The following is a 24,360-nucleotide window of genomic DNA, read 5'->3' as shown; positions in this document are numbered from 1 at the left end:
TGATGTGACTGTCGACTGCAGGCTGCTCTGCCATAATTCCTCAGAAGGAGGCACTCTCCCACCCAGAGAAAGATGCAGGGACACTGTGTTCTCCCACTCAGAGAGAACTGTGGGGATGCTGTGGCAACCAAGGGGTATTGCAACATGCAACTCTCACACGCGTCGTGGAGACAGCATTACCCAAATCAACACTAAACCATTCTCACACTCACACCTCACTGTCACTGCAACATCACAGTGACAGTGACTTGCAAGGGCTTGCCGCGAGTCTCCCCGAGCCCCTCGGGATGACACTGGAACAGGATTCGTCCTCCGATCACCGACAGAGGACGGGGTGTTCCGGTCACCAGGTACAAAGAGTATCGGTCATACTGCCAGGGACATGTGGACAGCCGAAATGCAGAGAGGATGGCAGTGTGCCTTCATCACAGGCTGCAACGGGGTACAATGGAGGCTTGTTCAGCAGGGGACGCCGCTGGGTCGAGGCGTAAATAGAACAGCCTCCGCGCCTCAAGACCCTGTTATGTCACCGCAGTGATAAGACCCTAGTGGAAACGGTAGCTGATACAATGAAAGAGCTCTGTTGGGGCTTACATGAGACAGAAGGCACAAGACTGTTGGCAAAAGTAAGGAGGCGTGGGTGGATGAACTTAAGATGACTTACATCATATCTTTTTTTTTTTAGAACATCATTAATTACCGGACCCTCAGTGGTGCAATGAACTCCCCATGGGTGCGAGGACAGTCGAATCACTGGCCATCTTTTGACGCAGACTGAAGACCCACGGCTTCAGGCTGCATCTCACTTCCCCCTCAATCCTCGCCCCCTAACACCTGCTACTTCTTGTACTTGCTGTTTATTTTGGTTTTGGTTTGGTGTTTTGGTTTCTGTGATCCAGTGATTAATATATGGTAGTATATTTGGCTTCCCTTATCAAGTCTTGTTGCACAAATTGACTTGTGGTAGGTCTTGAATAGTGTTATGCTCACACACACACACACTGGTCTGGGAGTGTTGTTAGCTTGGTCTGACACTTTTGCTCATTCAGTTTGAATGGGTACACTTCTGTTATTTTGTGCTGGAAGTCGCTCTGGATCAGAGTGTCTCCTAAATGAATGTAATGTACTGTAATGTAAGTGAGACATGACCATACAATGATGCAGGATGACCACAGTGAGCGGCAGACCCTAACACTGGCTGCGGTTAGGTTCTGTTGGGGTTGGTTGGGTGTATGCAATTAGTTGGGGTCGAACCTGGAACCTTCGGTATCATACAGCAGACCCTCGACAAGGGAGATTATCATTTTTTCCTGGCGCAGGACACCCCAGTTCCTTCAAAAACAATGAGCCCCCTCACCCTCATTCCAGGAGGGTAACATCACCATCTGGAGTGGACTGGCCACACAATGAGCTCCGCTACATTAACTGAGTTATGGTGGGCGCCGCCCCAGGGCAGTGGGAACCCGTTCCTCTTTGTGATATGCGGCAAAAGTGTCACTTCCTGTTGCTGTCGTGTGGTTGGTCCTTGTCTCCGAGATACCGTGACACTGTAGGACAGCTCAGCCGAGCCACACTGCTGTTGTGAAAGCGATTCACTTGCTGTCTCTCTAATATTGAAAATGTCCCTGCCGTGTGTGTGTTTGGCACACATGAGGGTGGTTTGCTGTGTGTGCAATTATTCCCCATGCCCCCACCTCACCACAGCCACACAAGTACTTTTCTGCGTACGCGGGTACTTCTGCAGGCATCTGTTGGCATCTCCTGGACTGGACTACTCTGCAGTCTTCCTGAGGCATAGACAAGAGGGGCCAGTCCCACCTCTACTGTCACTTTCCCAGAATGCACTTGACCAACAACTTCTGCCTTTCTCTCTCACATCCTTTTGCCACATTCCTCTTAGCGATACAGCTTTCACAAAGGCTACTCAGACTAACCTCCATTTTGACGCATTTACAGCCCCGTGGCTTTTTGAAAGCTACTTTCCATTTGTGGGGCAGTTTATGAGACTGAGAGACACAAACCAAGCAATGTCTGTGTGCATTTTGTTCCTTTGATACATCATTTGGGGGGGGGGGCTGAACTGTAGGAAAACAATAGTGTTGGTGTTATGGTGTGTTGATGACTTACACACAGTGTTTTTAAATGGAACACAATGTTCAGGATATCTCTTCCCATCACATGCTCTCGTGACATTCACAGGATCAGAGAGAGCTTCTATTGGCAGCGCATTCGTTACTCCTGTGGTTCGCACATCAGATGTGATCCAAGACCTTTCCCGTTCTGTCAATATGATTGACAGTTATGGATGACAGTAGTTCAGTGCACTCTGCTCCAGTGCATTGGGTTATAAGACAGTGAGAGCCGCAGAAGTCACTGAGACAGGATGGGTGTGTGTTCATTAACTAGACACTATGATGTGGAGCTGGCAGACATCCAGAACTTCACCAATACCGCTGCACAGACAAGTCACAGGCAACAGTACAATCTAAACATGAAGCCACTCTACCTGCCATTGTATCACCATTCACCTCCTCACTGCTTCTGTTCACCATCTCAGTGTTACTCTTCACCTCCCCACTGCTGCTGTCACCTCCTCACTGCTGCTGTTCGCAACCTCAGTGTCAGTATATACCTCCTCACTGCTGCTGTTCGCCTCCTCAGTGTCACTATTCACCTCCTCACTGCTGCTGTCAGCTCCTCACTGCTGCTGTTCGCAACCTAAGTGTCACTATTCACCTCCTCACTGTTGCTGTTCACCACCTCAGTGTCACCATTCACCTCCTCACTACCCCTGTTCATCTCCACAAGCCCTGCTTGAGAAAACAGAGCAAAGAGGAGGCGTGAGGGAGAGAGAGGCAGTGAAAGAGAATGAGACAGACAGAGGGACAGACAGACAGACAGATACACAAAATGCTAGAAAATCAGCAGCGGCAGACAGACGGGTTCCTCGGGTCAGGCCGGAGGCTGGTGGGTGGAAACGGCCTGTAATCACCTGGGTCAGACAGAAGTTCACAGCGCTGGCTCAGGGGCCACCTGACGCATGGGGATTTCCATGTTTACTGTAATCCTCTCAAGCCCAAATTCCAGCGGCGGCCAGCACAGGGGAAGCAGGAAAGACAGATGCCGCGTGTCACCTTTCATCGGCATCACCTGTATTTTTTTTTTTACATAGCACGGCATTAGGAATACACCAGAATTGATCGTTTTACTATGAGTCCTAGAAGCACCAATACCAGGACTAACAGAAGAAGCAGCAGTACTAACAGCACTAATGAAGGGAGTAGCACAAGCAGTTGTAGCAGCAAAGAGAAGTAGTTTGATGAGTAGTAGGCAGTAATGTGGATCGTCAAAAGAAAATTCTAACGGGCTCCAGTCTGAGCATCTAATGATAGCAGACATCTAATAAGCAACAACAGCAAAACGGTTATCGCAAAACAACAGGGACCAGCTGTTCCTTCTCACTCCAATGCAAACTCTCCGCTTCCTGCGTACTTCCTGACCCCGCCACCTCCCCCATGTCTTTCTCCCGTCATTCACACTCCAGTACATGGGCATGGTGTGGCTGGCGAGTGATTCATAGCGCTAAGCCTCAACGACTCACCGTTTTTTTCCTCCCTTTTTTTTTGCACAAAGTATTTGGGTCTGAATTATGATTGGATCAGCTGATCCGGGATAAGCAGTTTGGGGGAATTCTCTCTTGCGATACGAAACACGCACAGGTGACACCGGAAACAGCAGAAACAGGATACTGATTGCGCCATGCAGTCTGTTTGTTTACAACCATAAAAACTCTGGCATAAAGGAAAACATTCACATAAAAGTAACGCATTGAGGGTGTTGTGGGGCGTGTGCATGAATTACAATAGATAAAGCATATTACTGTATTTGCAGCGCAGTGATCGCCATGGAAACACAATACGGGGATGTAGATGACTGGTGCTATGTTTAAAAAACATTTTCAGACTCTCAGACGATTGCTGAAAGCTTGCACTGTTAAGATTCACTTCTGCCTCAGTACTTCATATGCAAGTGAAAAAGAGGAAGCAGTGCATCTTTGTTTATTCAGGTAGCTCAAGTTCTAAGTGATGAACAAGCTCTAAATGAAAATAAAATTACTAAACTCATATATTACCAACACAGTACTGTAAGCAGACGCTAAAGCATTCCTGCTGATTTTAGTTTGCCATTGGATTGAAAAGACATCAGCGGCAGCTTAACTGTCATGAAATCTGTTGAGTGCGATCTGTGGGGCAACAGTGCCCACTATTGGCAAGCAACAGCACAACAACAAACTTGAAATTACTAGGGTTTCCCTTCTCTCTCAGAATCGACAGCATGACTGGTTGAGATTTATCATATGCCATTATGATTAGAAATATTCTTTTCTGTGTGAGGAGAAAGATGGAAGGATTGGAATCAGTACAGCTCCAACCCAGAATAATTTATGCAAGCAATATGGTGTGTAGACTTATTTTCCACAATAATTCATTACTTTGTTGTAGAATTAATTTAAAATCAATTTTAAATTTTATGTTCATATTTTAAGTTGCACATTTTCAATTGTATATTGAATAAATGTTGATACGTGTGTATCTGATGTTAAATTGATATGGATTCGACATTTAAGGGAATCTTTGAAATGCTCTTCAACTGCCTGATGGGACAGGGAAAACAAGATTCTGCATGAATTGCATACAAACAGCTGTTAATTTAACTTTTTCATGTAAGATTTGCATGTTAAGTTTGTGTGATATCACTTCAATGAAGGGTTAAATCTTGAATAAACATTAAATTCACTCATCTGTCATGACAGATTCAACCTTCATTCTACTTTGTCATATAATACTTCCTGTAGATGAAACATCTGTGCAGTGAATACATTTAAGCTGGTTCAAAATAAGATTTCTTGACAGTGTTTCTTATGACACTCAGTTTTTATTCTGTGTTTGCTTGTCTAATTATGAATTGGCATGATAACTTTGCTGGGGATGGATCATGACAGGAGACGGCTACATCTTGTTGGGTCGCCAGCAAAAAAGAATTTCTTTTAAGAACTGGAAAAGGGAGAAAATAAAGAAATCGCATCTTTTGGGAAACATTCTTCTGCCCCCTGGTGCAGATGACAGAGAATGAGCTTTGAGTCGCAGTTGAAGTCGTCCTCCATCTCAGGCTAGACACGCTGGCTGAGTGTGGGCAGAATAATCCTATTTTTAGAGCAGAACTGAAATGTTGCTGCTGCTAAAAAAGACCAAGAGCAGCAAGTGCGGAAGCTGTCATCTTTGTCACGGAGGAGGTGAGTTTTACCGCCTCAGTTTTACCGCTTCCACTGGGGTTTAGAAACTCCAAAAAAAGATAAGAATGGGCTGTAGAATGCCCAAAGAGGGTAGAGTTTGAATGGAGAAAAGCATAGCTCACACCCTCCTCAAGTGTTACTTGCTAGCTAACATTACAGAAACATGGTAGCATGCTGTAGTTCATGCTAGCTGGCTATCTGTACACATCCATGACATTCCACAGATTATATAACTTCGCTGACAGGACAGCTACGACTTTATTAGGACACACAGTGTTAGCTGCTGCTGTAAAGGTCATATTGACAAGAATTCGGGAGGCAGTGTGGAGCAGAGGACAGGGCAATGGGCTCATAAACAAAAGGCCTTGGGTGAGTCAGTTCTGCGGGAGCGATTGGCAAAGTGTTTAACTAGACCCAAATCCACAGTCACACCCCCAGACCATAAGCTACATTCACAGATACATCCACTCCAGTAAGCCACATCCTTCCTAAAGGTCAGAGTGCAACTACATGTCTGCACTGGATCTGAACCCCGCAGACACAACCACCATAGATATTCCATTTGTTTATGACCAGATATTCGGATATTCTGTGTGCTTGAAGTTGAAGATTCTGTCTCTGTCCTAGCTGAAGCTGTAAGTGTTCTTATTTGTTGGCTTGTCACAAACATTCTTGGGGGGAGGTGATCAAAAACAAAATACGTAACTAGCACATGAAGGCAGACAGTACCAGAACTTCCTGTTAACCGTAACCTCTTACACAGAGGTTGGAAGGAGTGCAAGAGCTGGATATCTGAGCACGATAAATGGAAAACAGTAACAGTTATAAGTTGCAATGTCCCCCTGACAGCTGACTGTCACATTACAGAGACATTACAGGAAGTTAGCTTATTCAGACTGTGTTGCACTGTTCTCGTTACTAGGAATATTGTAATTATAATTACATTTATGACATTCACTTGTGATGTCATTTTCTAAGACTTTGAAATAAATGACCAATACCTTGAGGATGTGAAATTTGCCCTTTATGCTTGATTACTCAGTGTCACTAGATGGCGCTATTTATAAATATTTTGTAAATACTCCTTGGCTCGTTTAAAGCAATATTTAACGCCAAAACAAATGCATTCTCAGATTGTTCCTTACGTTTAGGAGGGATCCAAATAAAGTTAACCAAAGTGTGTAAGGGAAAAAGAACTTGTGTTTGTTTTCCATTTTCACTCGCTGTCTCAAGCAAATCGATATTTTTATGACCTCAATATGAACCCTCACAGCATGTTCTGAATGGACATGGACCAATTAAGCCATGCAGATATTTTTATAGGGATGTTTTTATAAAACTTTTGCTGAAAGGCAGGTACTGCCTCCCTCCAGTCTCCAGCAAGTACTGTGAAACCCTTCTCTTTAATTCTCCACTTACACATTCAAAAAGCATAATAAAGACTCTACAGATATTAATGACAGTACCACTGCTATAGGCATGAAAGACACTATCAGCCCTAGAGACACTACTGATAATACAACAAACTGTACAAACTGCAAAGACCACAGACATTACAGATGCCATAGACAAAAGCAACCCCTATGCTATATCTCTTCTACATTCCTGAGACATCTTCCTCAGATACACAGTCAAAACAGAAAAAATAACTAATTACTCAGTGTTTCAAACAGATTTTAAATTTTTTTTTTAAAAGGAGAACCAAATATACAGAACATCATTGCTTCTCAGTTCATCATTTAGAATGCCACAGTAATGTGGAGATATGCTTGAAAAATAGTAATAATCTTGGTTTAATTTTTAATTTTATTAATTACTTTGAAATGGTTTATTAATACCATTAATACATGAACAATATTAATACATTATTTGGTTTATTATCACCTTTGAAATGAATGTATAGTATATTTTAGTCACTGTTTTATTGATTACATTTTTCATTACACTTTTGTCATTAAGCAGATGCTCTTACCCAGAGTGACCTACAAAGTGCATCTGATAAAGTGGCATAAAAAGTTGTTCAAACAGGACACCACTAACCACATATGAACAAGTGTCAGCACCAGTCATAGCTCTGAGATCACAAGTGTGTGCCTAGATGGACACATAAGCACAACGGAAGTACTAAGCAGAGGGATTATACCATTCCCATGCTAGCACATACCCTGCATTAAACCTCCACATATTTAATTACACATAAAGGGAATAAGAGATCAAGCTTGGCTAGGGGGGGCTGAGGTGTAACCTGAACAGGTGGGTCTTCATTTGGCAATAGAAATGGGTGAGCGTGTCTGCTCTTCTGACCACAACAGCAGGCCTGTTCAACCACACAGGGGCAGAGATAGAGGACAGAGGAAATGACTAATGAATGCATTACCAGCACACAAAATGAGGTGCAATAAGTGCAAAAAAGGTTTGCTCTGTTTCCTCAGAGGACAAAGGCATAGACGGCACATCTTTAGCAAAGTTAAAACTTCATTGGCCCTCATTTTGTGTGTACTGGCTATTTATGCATAAGTTGCCTGTATTACAGGCTTCAGCAACCAAGGACCGGAGGAAATTGCTTTTTGTTATTGTCTCTGTTGAGCTGAGGACACCATTACTCCAGTCTGCTAGCTTTAAAGGTGTCTGCTAATGAGCTTTACATCTTTACATTCTTATTCTTGCTGGACATTCAGATACCACCTGATGACAGGAGTTCTCATTAGGGTAGAAGTACAGAAGAAGACGCCTTGCAAGCATTTGGTCAAAACAAAGTTTCTACAGGTGAAAGTCACTTTGGAATAGCTTCACTTCACAGACACATTTTTTCTTTGTTTCACAGGAAGCATCAAACCAATAATTTAGATTTCCATTGTGGTCACCCATACTGGCACAATCCTCTCCATTTGAGTCACCTCCACCGGTCCAGTTGTCTGGTTCCTTTTGCCACCAGAATCTGGATAAGGATGAAAGAGACATGTAAATAATATCGAGACCCCATGTCTAAAACACACACTGTCTGTTAGCATTCGTAGTCTTTGGGAATTATCAAGAACATCAGCCAATGGAGAATGGAACAGGCACCTGTAGGTATTTAAGGAGTACAGCAAAATAGCACACATTTACGACTGCTGAAAATTTTCCTGTAAGTGGACATGACCACCATTATAAGTGGAATACCGTGGAATCTGGGATGCTGGGGCTAAAACACCACACAAGTTTTGAAAGCAGGGCTTTAGACTTACACGGCCAATGGTCCTTGTAACAGCTTTGACATGATTGTGGTGAAAGCACAGAATGGTTATTAAATAGCTGTTGATTATTAGGGAGAAATTCTCTTAAATCAGCAATGACTTCCTCCAATAACAAGATTGCCTGGTTGCAGTCTGTTTTCCCTGCACACAAACAGGTGCAATCAGCCCTCAGCATTCTGCCCAGTGGCACATTCTAACAGGAGCCTGCAGGCAGGTCTGGGATACCACAGCCCCCCCCACCTTCCAGTGCTGTGCTCTTCCCTTCACGGCCCTAAAATGTGGGACTCCTATGCAGTCAGAGGACCTGAGAGGGACAATGACCCATTGATGGAGGGGTCACCTGTACGGCCCACGAATGAGGCTGCCATCGAAAGACAGCATTGGCATGACATTTTGAGGCACCCGTGAAACCTCAAAGAAGCAATGCTGAGGCTATTAAAAAAAAAAAAAAACAGGAATGCACAGGAAGATCTTACGTTGTTTTGGTCTGGCTGAGGAGTGTATTGTCCACCCAACGCCAAGTTCCCTCTGTCTCTCGGTCACTAAGCCCAATCCATTGCGTCTCTTCGATGATGGAGAGCACAACATCCTGATCAAGAAAACAGAAAACATGTTAATAAAGCGCCAAGATCCTAGGAAAGTGACCAAAGTAATGAAATACCAGTAGTTATTAATCTAATTGAAGGCCAAGGCTGTGGCACCAAACTGATGCAGTATATTTAAATGAGCTCTACCTATAGTACTAGTCAAAACTTTGGACACACCTCCATTCATTCAAAGACATTTTGATCTGAAGACTTACGCACAAATGTTTGAAATATGTTTCTTAGACAAACATAAATAGTGAATCTAAAATTTAGTTTTGATTTCTTTAACAATTTTTTGGTCACTGCATAATTCCTTTTGTGTTATTTCATACTTTTGGTGTATTTACTGTTGTACTAAAATGTGTAAAATAGTACAAATAAAGAAAAATCCTTCTACGTGTGTCCAAACTGTTGACCGGTACTGTACTGCTATGCATTTGTTATTGTTACGAATGGGTCACACATTGCACCCGTTCACTTTTTTGGCAGGTGCTGTTAACATAATGGCAGCAACTTGCGGAAGCCTCCCTTCCAGGTAAGATGCCAAGGTGAACTGCTGACTGGAAGAGGAGGCGATAAAACTACGTGGAAAAGCTTGAACTTTATAGAGACGTTGGTGACTATAGGTTTGATACAGTTTTGAACGGGAAGACCAGTATATAACATTCGGTTTTGCGGCTTACAACGATTTCGGTCATTTCGTTTACGCTGTTTGTTTATGCTGTGTTGCCGGTTGACAGCGTTTGTTTGGGGCCTGCAACGAAGAGGCGCACTAGGTCGTTTTCATATGCTGTTTGCCTGCATTTTGGATTAACCGGTTTGCCGTAACTTCTCTGAAACCGGGAGTTCGACTGCCGCCATTGTGTCATTAAACACAATGAACTAAACGTCAAACGACCCACCGATGTGGCTCCGGTACTCGTTGGAGCCCGGACAGAGGGGACCCAAGAAGACATCCCAAAAGTAGGTAAGTTCACCTTGGCTCCCTTGGTTCGAGAGGTCTGCCTCCTGCCACTTTTTGGCGTGTTTCTTTTGATTTTATGCACTCGTACACAATTTACATTTAGATTACGCTAGCTATTCCCCGCTACAACCATTTCTTATCTTCTTTTTCGATCCATGGAATCAAGGTCCTAACATTGTGACATAAAGACAGCAAGTGAATACAATGTCATATCGTTGTGCCTTTTAGATGTGTAACTGAGTACATACATTGTAGCAAGACCTACAAAAGCAGACTGTTTTGTAAAATGCATTCCGGCGAGATGCATTGCACACACCAAAGCAGCAATAATTGGTATATTCATGATACACAATACATTCTGAGAACATTTATTTGAGAATTCTATATTTTACCCCACATTCTGACACTAACACAGCTTTCCCCTATAGGGGAAGATGGAAGCTGACTGGTTTTACCTGCTCCTCTTTGCTATGGATAATGACCAGGTGAGCACCCTTCGATTTGCAATAATCACGACTTTGAATCCAGGTCATTTTCTCGGTGGAGGAGAAGTAACATTTCCCCTTGTAATTCTTCCCGTTGGCACACTCTGTGCATACTTTGTTTGCTGTGTGACACAGAGACACAGGGACAGAATTCAGATAGAATAACATGTTTGCTGTATGATAAACTATGCATATTTCACTGAACTTAGATGCTTATCTGGGTGTGTACTTGCAATACCAGTGCTATGTTTGGCAGTTGTTGACAGGGTAAGTGGCATTCTGTTTGTGCAACTTCTCATGACACTTTTTTTGATGCACTGTGTAAGTTGTAACTCGATAAGACCTTCCACCAAATGACAATGAGAGGTAGTGTGTGACACAGGCAACACAGAGTTTCAACAGAATAACCTCTGTCGGAGGTGAGACACAGGGGCAGCAGTTAAATGGAATAACCTCTGTTTGCTGGGTGACACAGGGAAAGAGTTTGGGGAGGGTTGATCTGTGGGATTACAGCAGGAGTGTGAGCTCCACCTTGACTCCAGTGGACTATTTCAGAAAAAAAAAAAAATATATATATATAATAGTAAATTAAACTGACGATAAAAGGTTGTAGTCCACAAAGTTCAGGGTATTCGTTGGGTATACTATTCTCATTTTTCAGCATATACACGTGTCCTTTAACCACTACAATTTGAGATCATTACGGTGGGGACACCAACGGTGGATGCGGTCGGTCTTCCGTCATAACTTGTTTCAGTTTGCAGCAACTAAGCAAATGAGTTGCAATGGAGACTGAAATTATGTAATTATGTAATATTAGCTGATGTTTTCATGCATAAATTCAACTCTGTTCATCAGTGCTTCTTGCTGGGTCCCCCTATTGTCATGTTGTCTTTCGGCTTTGCATTTCTGAGTTGACAGCATTTTGTCCAGTTTTTTAATGGTTAATGAGACACTTGTCGATGAACTAGCTTTGTTAAATATGCATTGTATTAATAAAATGCTGGTTTACATTATTCCCTAAACTGCCAGCTCAGTAACACTCCCCAAGTCACTTCCTCTTAATAGGTCACATGCTGCTCTGAGGTTTTGACAAAAATAAAAGGGGTTAATGATGGCCAATGATTGAAACCAGGTAGAAAGCAGTGATAGATGAAATCTATGATTAAGACTGTTTCTTGGGGATAGTGTCACTGTATGCCATTATATATGCAATTCTTCACACATATATACAGAGAAAGTGTTCACCATTTGTGGAGTTTTACCACTTTTGTTGTGTTACTTTTGTTGTTGTGATCTTGTGTTCCTGGAAGTTTAATGCATTTGAAGGGATTTTTTCCCCCTGCAATGAACAAAACATTCTCAACACTAATAGAGGAAGCCATTTTTATTACAAAGGGAACTTGAATGAAAAATAGAAAACAAAAAAATTCAGCTTGTATAAGTATTCACCCCGCTGAGTTATTTCGCAGTTAGTACTTAGTTGCTGCCTCTTTTGCAGCAGTGGCAGCCACAAGTCTTTATGGTAATTTTTCATAGGCGTTCCCAAATGTTTCACAATTTCAGGGGTTTCATTTTTGCCTTCTCTTCCATGCAAAACTGCTGTAGCTGTTGCACATCAGATGGGGACCGACAGTGTGAAGCAATCTTCAGCTCCTGCCATTGGGTTTAAGTCCGGACTTTGACTTGGCCATTCACTTTCGCATTCACTTTCTTGTTTTTACGCCACTATAGGGTTGCTTTGGCTCCTGTGGGGGTCATTGTCCTGTTGAAACATGAATCTCCATCCCAGTTTCAGGCCATTTGCAGACTGTTCTGGGTTTTGCGTAAGGATGTGCCTTATTTTCTCCATCCATTCTTCCTTTGTTTCTGAGAAGCCTACCAGTCCCTGCCGATAAAAAGCAACCCCACAACGTAATGCTTCCACTGTCATTCACAGTGGGGATGCTGTTGTCAGAGTGATAAGCAGTGCCCTTCTTTCACCAGACAGTTTTTAGCATTAAGGCCAAACAACTCAATATTCTTTCATCAGACTGCATGTTCCAAAGTTTCTCCCATCTCAGTCAGGAAACATTGTAGTGTTTCAGTGTTGTCCTCGGCCTCTTGGTTGCTTCCCTGAACAATGTTCTTCTCCCCCAGCTGCTCATTTTTCGAGGACAGAAGGGTCTATGAAAATTGTGAGTAGCTGTGTGTTCTTTTCACTTCTTGATAATTGATTTCACACCTGAGATACTCATAGCTTTGTAAATATTTTTTGTATCCCTCCCCTGACTTGTGACTGTTCACATTTCTTTCCCTGAGTTGTTGGGAAAGCTCCTTTGACTTCATATTTCCTTGTATGGAATGCCCAATGGTGGGACCTTACAAACACAGGTGTGCTTGATCTAAACTGTAAGCCAGAGCTTATTCAGGAATGTTATTGCTAAGGGGGTGAAAACTTTTCCAGTGAAGCTTTGTAGGAGTTTTGTTTTTAACTCATTAATTTTTTTTGCCTCCATTTTTTAGTACATTGAAAGTGTAAAGCAGGTTGCGTAGATCGAAGAAAAAACCCATCCAACTTGATCAAGGTTTCAGGTTGTAACACGACAAAATATGATAAAGGTTCAGGAGATGAATACTTTCTCTGCCCACTGTCCTGCCCACTGTATATGTACAACTGGGATGAAAAAACTAAAACTAGGAGAGTATTTTGCAACTACTGTCCATAATCCAGGTGATATTGACCAATGTCCAGGTGACTTTATCAAACCTCATACAATTTAATCCAAGCCTCATATTTGCATGGAAATGTAACAACTTAAGGGCATTATTGGGTACAATATACAATTGTGTCTGTAAAGAGTCAGCTCAGCAAGTTTACCAGGACCAGAGTCATCTTCATTAGAAAATATAACTACTCTAAAAAGTCTCCCTTGAGAGAACTCATCGTGTGTTTAACTGCAAGTCAGGTTTTGTCTCTTTTTTCAAACCGAAACAATGCCATTTCACACAAGGAAGAGTGTTCCTCATAATTACTAAAATGTCCTACAAATGCTGTGCAATTACTTGAGTCCAAGATGAGCATCAGTTGAATCTAGGGTTCACTTAACTCTAACCTCTTAAGTCTAAGACTTAAGTCACTTGATGTCTCCATATTATTAATGAATGATCCATTGATCTTTCAAAATGCTATTTTGTACCGACATCCAGTATAAGACTGTTAAGGTAGTAATTGAAACACTGAACATTTCTGTTTGGAGATATCATGCATGTTACTTTGATATTTGTGCTTCGGTGATTAAATTGCTAGTCTGTTTTGTTTGTTTTGTCTGTGTGCTTAGTTGTGTGTTTGCCATGTGGAGAAACCTTAAAACTAGGGTTTCATGCATCAAAATAAGATGAAAACGTCTTTATTGTGAGCATTACGCAACATCCTTTGGTATTGCTGTATTTGAACTATGCTTTGTGTCCCCTTTAATGTACATTATATTCACTTGAAAGCACTATGATGCAAACCCCCCCCCTCCCATAAAACAATATTCCTATCATTATCATTTACTGTACACACTGCTAATGCATACCAAAGCTTAATTAAATTAATTGAAATTCCCCTTTAATATGTACCACAGCTGTTCAAACTCACCACTATTAGAGAAATTCTTCAATAGATTCCTGTGCTTGGCCAGCAGTTCCTCCAAGTTTCTCTCAGTTCCTGATTTAAGAGAAAGAGGAGCGGTTTCACCATCATATTTTCAAACAGTTGGTCAAAGACCCTATGCAGGGGTAAGACAGTGTAAGACCTTTACTCTAAGTGGGTCTTCCTGGGTTAGTGGACCCGGGAAGAGCGCCTAGCTCCGGAGCTAGGTCTGACCCAGTAAATAACCAGGTCTGCTCTGGTGTAAAAGGGGATCCCAGATTTGCAGAACTGACCTGCAAGCCTCTGCTGCACAGACAACAGTGAAGCAGAGAGGTTTCTGTTCAGGGCCTCCACTGACACAGTCCGTTTCTCAGCATCTGTGGATGGTAAACCAATGCATTTACGAAATATGCACCGAGTTCAGCTTCAGGCCAGTCTAGTGCTACGCATGATTGATTGACTGATTGATTTGATCTATTCACATACTGCTCTGCACAACATCTTCTGAAGAGAAGCAACGAAGGGAAACGATCGTGTCACAGACTGAAGACCCACCTCTTCAGACTGCATCTCGGTTCCAACCCCCACCCCCCACCCCCCCAACACTTGCTACCTCTAGGATTGGTGTTCATTTTATGCACAGTATTGTGATGTATTTCGGATTCTGTGTTCTAGTGTACTTGGCTTCCATTTCGTAGTCAGACTGCACAAGCTAACTTGTGGTAGGGCTTGAATGGTGTTATGTTCACGCTCACTGGTCTGTGAGTGTTGTTAGCCTGACCTGACACTGTTGCTCATCTGACTTGGATGGCTACACTCATGTTCTGTTATGCTGGAAGTCGCTCTGGATGAGACGTCTGCTAAATGCATGTAATGAAATGTCGCATGTTTCAGTATAACAGAATATTTCTGTCTCCCAGGAAGATGGCCTCTGGGCTGCATGTTGAAGTGAAACACCATGTTTGACACATTTCCAAGGCAGAGGGTGTTTACACACTCTTAACGGACTGAACATGTTAGCGTGAAAAAGGGCTCAATGCATACACGGCCTAATCAAGTGTGGCTTTTCAGGAAACGAAGTAGGCCACAGATTACAATGCACTGGTGACCAGAAAAATAAACTATATACAGACTCACACGTAGAGCAGAATGCTCATGAGACCAGCAGAGGCTAAGGCTCAGAGTATGGCAAGTCTAATTCAGTAAGTCGAGTCCCATAAAGTGCCACAGATGAAGATTGAGAGGACTCAGTAGGAAGGAAGGCAGAAACTTGGAGCCTGTTGGAAGAAGTCGGATATTCACAGACAAACCTGTAGTTCACCGCCAGCCCCTAACTGCCGCACCAGAATGTAAGGGGTCAAAATGCAAGAGGATCTCAGACCCAAAGGAAGGGGTGTTGGCAACTTTTAGACATGAGAATCTAACAAATGTGGATGGTGAAGCCTGCAAGCTGCCACGTAGGGCACTGCTGACTGTAGAGCAAAGCCCAGAAGGATCACTGACAGTGGGGCTGAATGACCAGGTCTCTCATATTTCATCTGAAACCTCAAGCTGGCGCTTTTTCAAAGAAGCTCATCCAGGATCTGTGTCTTACAACAGGCAAATAGCAGATCCATTAACCTTCATGCTTTGGTTCAGTCTGCACAGGTGTCTTGCATATAAACTGTGCACAGTAGGCTCATCACAGTAGCATGAAAGGAGGAGGACAGACTGTAGGCGAGTCTGCGGTCAGGTTTATTGAAGGCGACATTACCTCTGGCTGATGTAATTGGAAAGAGCAATCTATCACGGTATGTAAATAACCCCAGCATTAAAAGATGTTACGGTGCTTGTCAGTGGACCGCTAATAAAACACAGGTAGAAAAATATTAACAAAAAAGAAAATTTACTCAGCTAACCAAGAGACACGGCTCATCAGCAGAGCCACAAATTAAATCAACAGCTCAGCATACAAGTCACACCCAGCCATGTCTTTGTGTTTGATCACAGGCTAATTAGGCCTGAACAGGTGTGGTAGGTGTTTGCCAGTGATTGGTCTTGTCAAACACACTATAGATACAATTAACCAGGTTGAGGTGCTATTGGCGGGAGCTGATACATGATCCTGTAAATACACATTTTTTATAAACATAATGCAGTAATACATAACACCATCACAGAATAAATAAACGGTACCCTAAAAGTAGTCAATTGCAGAAGTAGGTACAGTTTAACATTGGTAAAGGCTCCTCCTTCATAGAGTACTGTAGATCTGAAGTTGAAAATGACACTGAATGTCCCTTCTGCAAAATACCTGTACAATGGAAGCACCAGACCCAGAAACATTCTCTTGAACCAACACATAAGCTACAGTACTTCCATCCACACAACAAGCAGTTCCCCCCCACAACCACTGAGCTCTGGTGCTTCCCTCTCTCTGCTCTCTCTTAATGGGATTGCCTTGGACTCACCAACAAAACCTTTTGGCTTAAACCTGCAACAGTCCACATGAGTAACTTTTTTGGCTTCATGTAATTGCCAAGAGAAAAGCCCACCTGCTAGCTTTTGCTCCACAGAGAACAGAAAGACAGAGAGGTTTCCGTTCTGTGCCTCCAGTGAGTCTGACTGTGAGTCAGTGATGTTCCTTTTCTCAACATCTGCGGAAGGAAAACAAATGGATATGAGAAATTACAAACTTGGGCACATAGTTCTGTTGCCCCCAATCTAGTACTGCTCCAGTACTGCTTGTCTCTTCAAACTTTATCTCTAGTCTGCCTTCCTCCCTATCTATCCTGTCTATCCCTATTTTCTGTTAAAAAGCACCCTACACTAGTTTAGCATTTAACTCAGTATCTTATGAATCTCTTGTACTACTTTTTGATAAATACTCTTAGCATTGTGATGCACTTATTTGGAAGTCGATCTGGGTAAGGGTTAGGGTTTAGCATCTGCTAGCGTCTGCTTGAACTCCTGACTTGCTTGTGCTTTTCACATTTAGTAGTAAATGTCTTTGTGCGATGGCTTGGTGTAACAGCAGACATCTGTGTGTAAAAGCCCAGAGGAAGGCTGGTTTTATAGGCAGAAGCTCTCTGGATGACGATGGAAAAGGCGCACTCACAGAGAACTCCCAGAGCAACCAGACCGCACAGCAAGACGAGGCAGAGCACGGCCAGCAGAACCTGGGGCCACCTGCGGGAGGCACTGCTGCTCTCTGCCCCAGTCTGAGGAGCGGGGTCTGGGTATACACAACCAACAGGCCTGGGTCAGTCTCACCCTGTCATACAGTGATTACCGGCTGAACAGTTTAACTCAGTTTAACTTACTCTATGGTATGTAAACAGGAGTTTATATATGTATATATACTTATCTAAACTTATAAATTATGTCTCATCATATTATATACACTACAACATGGTACTACACACTGTTCGGTAACATCCAACCTATAAGCACTAGCTAATGATGAATAAGTTATCTGGCTGGCTAAATTACATTATTATTGTGAATGAATTTGACTAAGGTGTTATCATCTAGCAGCTGGTTGTTCTGGTTGAGAGTAGTTGAATTACATTACAAGTATGGCTTTTTAAAGAATAGCTCGCTGCCGCTTTTCAAACAAACGAGAGTGGTGTCAGGTACCTTGTGTCTCCCTTTGTAGATTAAAGTAGATCTACTTCAGACCGGGTTCTGAGTAATACAGTGTACTAACCTACATGGCAGCTTGTGGCTCCATTCAACTCCTTGGCATCAGCGCTGGCATAGATGTCCATATCCATGTTCTGACCTGTAGAGTTAAAGGGAGGGACATGCTTAGCCATCCAGAGTGCTCACCTACAAAACAATGCTGTGCAATTTTAAATGCACGCCCCAGGATAGCTGAAAGCATTTAACACATGGTCTTTGGCATGCCTGTCAAACAAAGAGCTGACATAGGACACAAAGTGGGTCAACATCCCAGGTAGAATTCTGAGTTTAAATAGATGGCAAATGTTCCCTTCCCTTTCCATTAAATATGCTTTTTCTTGACTACAAAGAAACAAAAGGCAAATAGAAGTAAATGAAAGGTGTGTGGAGTTCAAGTATGAACGAATGCTTGTAATGGATATGGCTTGTGGTCCCACCCACGACTATAAAATTCAATCTTACCATTTTGTCTCTGGGTCAGCTGTTCACAGCTCCCTGACTGTGAGGCAGGTGTCATTCACAGTGACACATTCAACAGCAACATTCAACAAATGTGGTAACACGCCTCCTCGAGCAGATGGTTTTTATTAATGCGGGTGTTATTCATTATCACAATCAGAATCAGAATTTATTGGCCAAGCATGCCTCTACACAGAGAATGAATCTGACTCCGGTTCCAGTGTGTCTCTTAGTGCTGTCATACGGTGTCAAAAGTGACCACAACAAACAACAATAGTTTTACAGCAAACAACAGCAGTATAGGACACATACATGGAATAAGTCTGGGATGAATAAGGTATAAATGAGCAGCTATTGCACAATGAGTGTGATTTAATTGTGCACAGTGTCAAACACTAATGCGCTCTCATTTCATAGTAAGCTGTTCTTCAGTGAGCAGTGGTACAAAGTGGTCCTGAGCTGCCTCATCCTGGTGGCGTGGCGAGTATCGTTCGCAATGACAAGTTGCGTTAAATGGACTGTCTTTTTGCCATGTTTTTCAGCGGGCAGTGGTCCAAAGGCAGCCACAAGCCTCCACAGCCCGGCAGCCAGACAGGCTCAGCTATCCAATGGGCCCACAAACCTGACAGACCTCCTTCGTCCACATAGCTTGACAGCTCCATAAACAAAGTTTCTGTCATGGTTATTAAGTGCAATCTCTCACCTCTCTTCACAGACAGAGAAGCTAGGTCGAATTAATGGAGCGCGTGGATCTCTGGCTTGGGGAACCTTCTGTGGTCTGCCTGTAGCTACGTGTGATGCCTTTGTTGGCCCCCAAGCCAAATATATGTACCACTACACGTACATCAGTTGTAACCTTTGAGCTTTGATCATATGGAAGTTAATATCCTCTGACTGAATTACTGAAATAATAGAACTCATTTCCAAATAGATTGAAATGCTGATATAAATGGTACATTGGTACTGTTTGAAAAAAATCTGTGATTTCAGAACAACATTAAAAATAATATAAACATTTATTAAAAAAAAAAAAACTGAAGATGATATAATCCTCAAGCAGCCATCATTGTTTGCCCTCCAACTTTTAGGGTTTTATTTAATTACTTTAACTTAGATTTACTCTGCTTGGAGTGTCATTAATGCTGTGCCACATGAATGTTTCTTTGTATTTCTTAACACACAGAGAGGAGAGAAAGAAGCCTCACCTTTTGGGAGCCATGTCCTCGACCCTTTTCCTAGATGAGAGAAAATCTCTTCATTGGCGTAGATGTCCTCTTCCATCTCACAGGCTCTGACTCCGTGCCACAGGGCAGTGAGAGACTTCAGGGTGATTGTGTGGAGAGGATTTCTATTTAAACACTGCTCTGGGTGAAAAAGAAAATATCTGATGAAAAAGTCTTCACCATCACGCAGATAGAGGAAGTGGGTGGGTTGCTCTTAGAAGCAGGCACTTTCGTTGCATAGACACCATGGAACATGATAGACAGAACGCCACTACAGAGCAGTGGTCAGTGTTATAACCTTATTTGTAAGATAGGAGTTTGTAAGGTAACTAACTAACTCTGACTGATTCTGTATTAGAACACCCAGTGCTGGCTGCTGGTTGATAAGCATCTGGGCAGCAGAGGGTAGGACCCTAAGCTTATGAGCAGAAGATTTGTCATCTGCTCTATTCACTGAAATGAAAGAAACGGATATAGTTAATATTTTTCGTACATAATATACATAGACTCTGTTGGAAATGAATTGATCATTTTATTGAGCAGGATTATTTATGTATGGTATTACGATCTTAGATAAAATGGTGTTGTGGATAACTGATTCATACATCATCTTTTATGAGTTCATTAATTAGCATATTGAGATGCTGATTCTGTAGCCATAATTATACCTTGGACGCTCATTTCAGCTACAATGTATGACACCACACCACACATCTCTGTTTCCTGAAATATGACATGTACTTGGTTTGGTTTTACAGTAACAGAAGATGAACACTAGAGGGAGCCAAACACTCACAGTAAAATGACACAGTGATTCAGAAAGTAGTAATTTCCGTATTCCTTGTTCTATTTCTTCATGTCTTTAATGTCTGGTGCGAGGAATCAGTGGTATCTGATAGTTAGCCTGATAGATAGTCAAGTTGAAACTTGGTAGTCAAGTTGAAAATCCTTGGTAGTCAAGTTGAAAATCCTTTAATCAATAATAAAAATACAAAAAAAAAAATAAAAATAATTAAAAAGAACTACAAACGTTATAGTGCCAGTCTGGTATTATTGAAATGCATTCAATACACAGGCTTTATTGGTTCTGTTTCAGATCAGAATTATCTCATTGAAGTCATTATTTGGGCATGTTGCACTCCAGTCATAAATCAATGGCTAATTCAAAGTATTGTAATGAAGGTGGGCAGGGAAGTGTTGGGTGTAACCCTTTTAGAAGCCCTTTCAGTTAAAGCATTTTTTTTTTTTTGCTTCAGTCCTTTACAAATGAAGACAAAATGTACAAATTCAACTTGGTGTTTTGAACATCCAGTGCTCTCTTTATTGACCGCTGAAAGAGTAATATCACATTTCTGCAAACAACTATTGCTTTACACATTAAAATATCTCAGTACTCCCCTTAAATGCAAATTATGCTTCATGTGCTGTCCTGTGCATATTTAGGTCCCCACTGAACTATTGCGGTCATATCTTCATGCCAGCGTTGATTTGTGTTTAAAATAATGCATTTAACATCCAGTCACATTTGCATCAAACGAATAGTTACATTTTTCACAGAGGTACTGACTTCAGCATTCAGTGCATTGTCATTGGTATTATAAATTGCTTATTTTGTATCCACTTAAAGTAGCTTGTTTAGACACATCTCTCTGCACCTTCTGTGTTCCCCGGCACTGACAGGGTTAAAGTCGTTAACCTCTCCACTGTCACACAAACAATCAGACCAAAGCAAAACGCAGTGTTCTACACCAAAGGTACCCGAACACAGCCGCTCCATTGAAATCCCACACACCGATGTGTAAACACACACACACACACACACACACACACACTCCTCTCTCTTTTTAGCACACACATACCCATACCTACACACACACACTCCTCCTCTCTCTGTGTAACTCACACATACCCACACACACACACACACACACACACACACTCCTCCTCTCTCTGTGTAACTCACACATACCCACACACACACACACACAGGCTAGTGTGGATTAGCAGAGTGCAGTGTAAACAGATCTCTGGATGATCCATTTGTTTCTGGAGGAGGGCGGTGGTTGTGACCCCTCTGAACCTCCCTGCAGTCTGGCCGTTCCATCCACGCGTTAGGGGAAAGGACTGTCAGAGGTTGTGCCCCTGGGGCAGGGGCCTGCAAGGCTGGGCTCATTAGGCAGGTGCTGCTCAGAGAGATCAAACGTGCAACAACAGGAGGAGTTTACACCACCGGAAACATAATCTGCTTGCATGTACGGAGGAAGCAGTGCGTTGTGGGAAGGACAGGGTGAAATGTGGATGAACACCAGAGGAGAGGGGCCAAGGGATTGTTCTCCCAGGATTCCCCTGCACTCCCAGTTCCACACACTGTCACATGCCCCGTCCCAGCCAACGCTGCTCATGGGACTAGCTGAGCATTTTTTTCCCCCCGAAAAAATACCCAGCATTCCAGCTGAATGGAACTGGCCGCCCCTTCAGTTACAATAGCTTTAAATTCCTGACTGACAGAAACCTGTCGCTGCTCTTGCTGTGACTCGTGAACGCGAGGTCGACTAATCAACAAACGGCTCGACCGTTACAATATCACGCGGCCATCAAACGGTGCGCCGTTATCTTCAAAGCCCCTGAACTCTAACATGCGATACGGCCCGACCTTAAAAGCTTCAGACATCTTGCATTCCTCAGGCAGTTTTCATAAAGTACAATAACTTCCTGGAATTCTTGGCCTGTCGGCGTTGGAGCCGAGGCAGATCCTGTTGTCCTCGCGATGCTTCCTGTGTGTGTGTGTGTGTGTGTGTGTGTGTGTGTGTGTGTGTGTGTGTGTTTGTGTGTGTGCAGTCACTCAGCCACTGTCACCATGGTGACATGTGAATGGTGATGGAAAGCTCCTGGGCTGCCCCTTCTTCTGACCGTCTCCTCTCTCCTTTCTGCTACTGTCCGTACCTCACTCTCCCCTCCTCCTCATCCTCCTCCCTCTCCTCCTCACTTCAGAGGAGACGTGGCATTCATTTGCTCCGAGGCCTCAGGTTCCTTGAGCTCCTTGTGACTCTCGCTCTGGCTGAGTCCAGTTCTTACCAGTTCAGTCCGGCTCACCGAAGTTCACTTCAGCTCTCTCTGACTCGATCCGATTGAGTGTGGAAGTGGCAGAGGTGACACCTCCGATAAGGTGATGGGTGTCTGCTGTTGGCTTCATGCACATGACTTGACAGTCACAGGGGTTAGAGAACTGGACACTGGGCCAGACGTTTGTCAGTTTGAATCCCAGATGGAACTCCCTCCAATAACCCTCGTGCTTTTGAACTGGTTGCCTGGTTTGTGTATGTTTGACATGAATGGTTGAGTGTGTGTGTGTGTGTGTGTGTGTGTGTGTTTTATACGTGTGTCTGTGTATGCATACATGTGTGCTTTTGCGTGTGTTTGTGTGTGAGAGGCGCGTTTGAACATTTCATGATCACATTCTTCTTGCTGGTGTGGCATCACTTTCTCCTCTCAAGGCATGGCACTGCGGTCAAGAGCTGCCAAATAATCACCAAGCTCCCTACAATGCATACCTATCTGGGTTCATAATGGGTACATAACAGTTAGAATACCAGATTCTGGAGTGTCATGAAGTTTTTTTTGTGTAACAGCTCACTAATATTATAACAGCAAACATTTATTTTCCCCAATACATACCTACAAAGATAATAAAAGAGATCTCTTATTACATTATTGGCATGTAGCTGAAGCTCTTCATAGCGACTCGCATAGGTTACAGTTCTTTTTTTTTAACGTGTTATCCATTTATACAGCTAGATATTTGCTGAAGCAATTCTGGGTTAAGCACCCTGCCCAAGGGTACAACAGCAGTGCCCCGGCAGGGAATCAGACGAGCAAAGATTACGATTCCTGCTCCTTTACCACTATGCCACACTGCCACTTGCAGGGTTCCAGGTTATATTCAGCCCCGGAATCTATCTCGCGACCAAAGAGGTGAGTGATGGGAGGAGAGAAGTTGCAAGCCCTCACGATTTGAAAGAATAACAGTGGGGTGGCCGTAGTGCGTTCAGAGTGGGGGTGGGTGTGGTGATTGTACATTACGTACACGGCACAGGTGGAGGAGACGTCCCATCGGAGATTAAATTCCTCCCCCATGCCAGGCGGATCGCAGTCGTCTCGCCGCTGCCTCTGCTGCGTAAACATGCAGGTCCGTCCTGACAGACCTGCTGGCGCACTTCCACAGGAAACGCAGAGGCTCGTCATCTGTTCAGTTACTTGCGTTTGATTGACGCCAGGGTCTGAGGTGAGACAGGCAGCCGAGGAAATTTTGGCTGCGTGTAAGGCCCTTCTTGTAATCCCCACCCCCCACCCCACCCAATATCTCTGCCTACTTATTTTCTCCTGCTCACTGCTTACGTATTGATTATTACTGGAAACTGCTGTTTGATTTGGAATGGCTTTGTTCTGCTTACATATTGTGGGAGCTTATTCAGTCTCTTAATTTGATCTGACTTGGTGCAGAGTGAAGGTGTATGAGGTTGAAGCTATTCAGAAATCTGTTAACATTTTTGTTGCAAGCTTGTGAACATCAAGCAGGGAAATTACCTAAATGAATGAATCTTGTCCTGGGCTGTAAGCTGGTGCTTGTATGTATCTGTACAAAACTTGCTCAACACCTGATGTGCTTTGTGGAATTCTGTCGTTTGGGGGGGGGGGGGGGGGGGGTGATGAGGGCTGACAGCAGCCAGGCTGGGAGCCAATGTGGATGTGCGTGACCCCCCCAGACAACATTCTGTTACATCAGGAGAAATCTATGCCATGTGTATTTATGGCTTGTTAAAAACTGTCAGCTCAT

General features: G+C 43.2%; 1 protein-coding gene across 1 annotated transcript; it reads right to left on the bottom strand.

Moving 5' to 3' along the window:
- Positions 1-9,001: 9,001 nt before the first annotated feature.
- Positions 9,002-19,522, bottom strand: LOC118769127 (C-type lectin domain family 4 member E-like). Its single transcript, XM_036516145.1, has 6 exons — positions 19,509-19,522; positions 17,340-17,395; positions 14,475-14,558; positions 14,188-14,256; positions 10,527-10,687; positions 9,002-9,118 (listed from the first exon to the last, which is right to left on the bottom strand). Exons 1-6 carry the CDS (start codon positions 19,520-19,522, stop codon positions 9,002-9,004), a joined length of 501 nt encoding a protein of 166 aa, XP_036372038.1.
- Positions 19,523-24,360: the final 4,838 nt, after the last annotated feature.

This window comes from Megalops cyprinoides, chromosome 21 (genome assembly GCF_013368585.1).
Source record: "Megalops cyprinoides isolate fMegCyp1 chromosome 21, fMegCyp1.pri, whole genome shotgun sequence".
In the NCBI taxonomy this organism is placed as follows: domain Eukaryota; kingdom Metazoa; phylum Chordata; class Actinopteri; order Elopiformes; family Megalopidae; genus Megalops; species Megalops cyprinoides.
The sequence above is the reverse complement of the archived record's forward strand: the minus strand, read 5'-3'. Positions and strand labels throughout refer to the sequence as shown.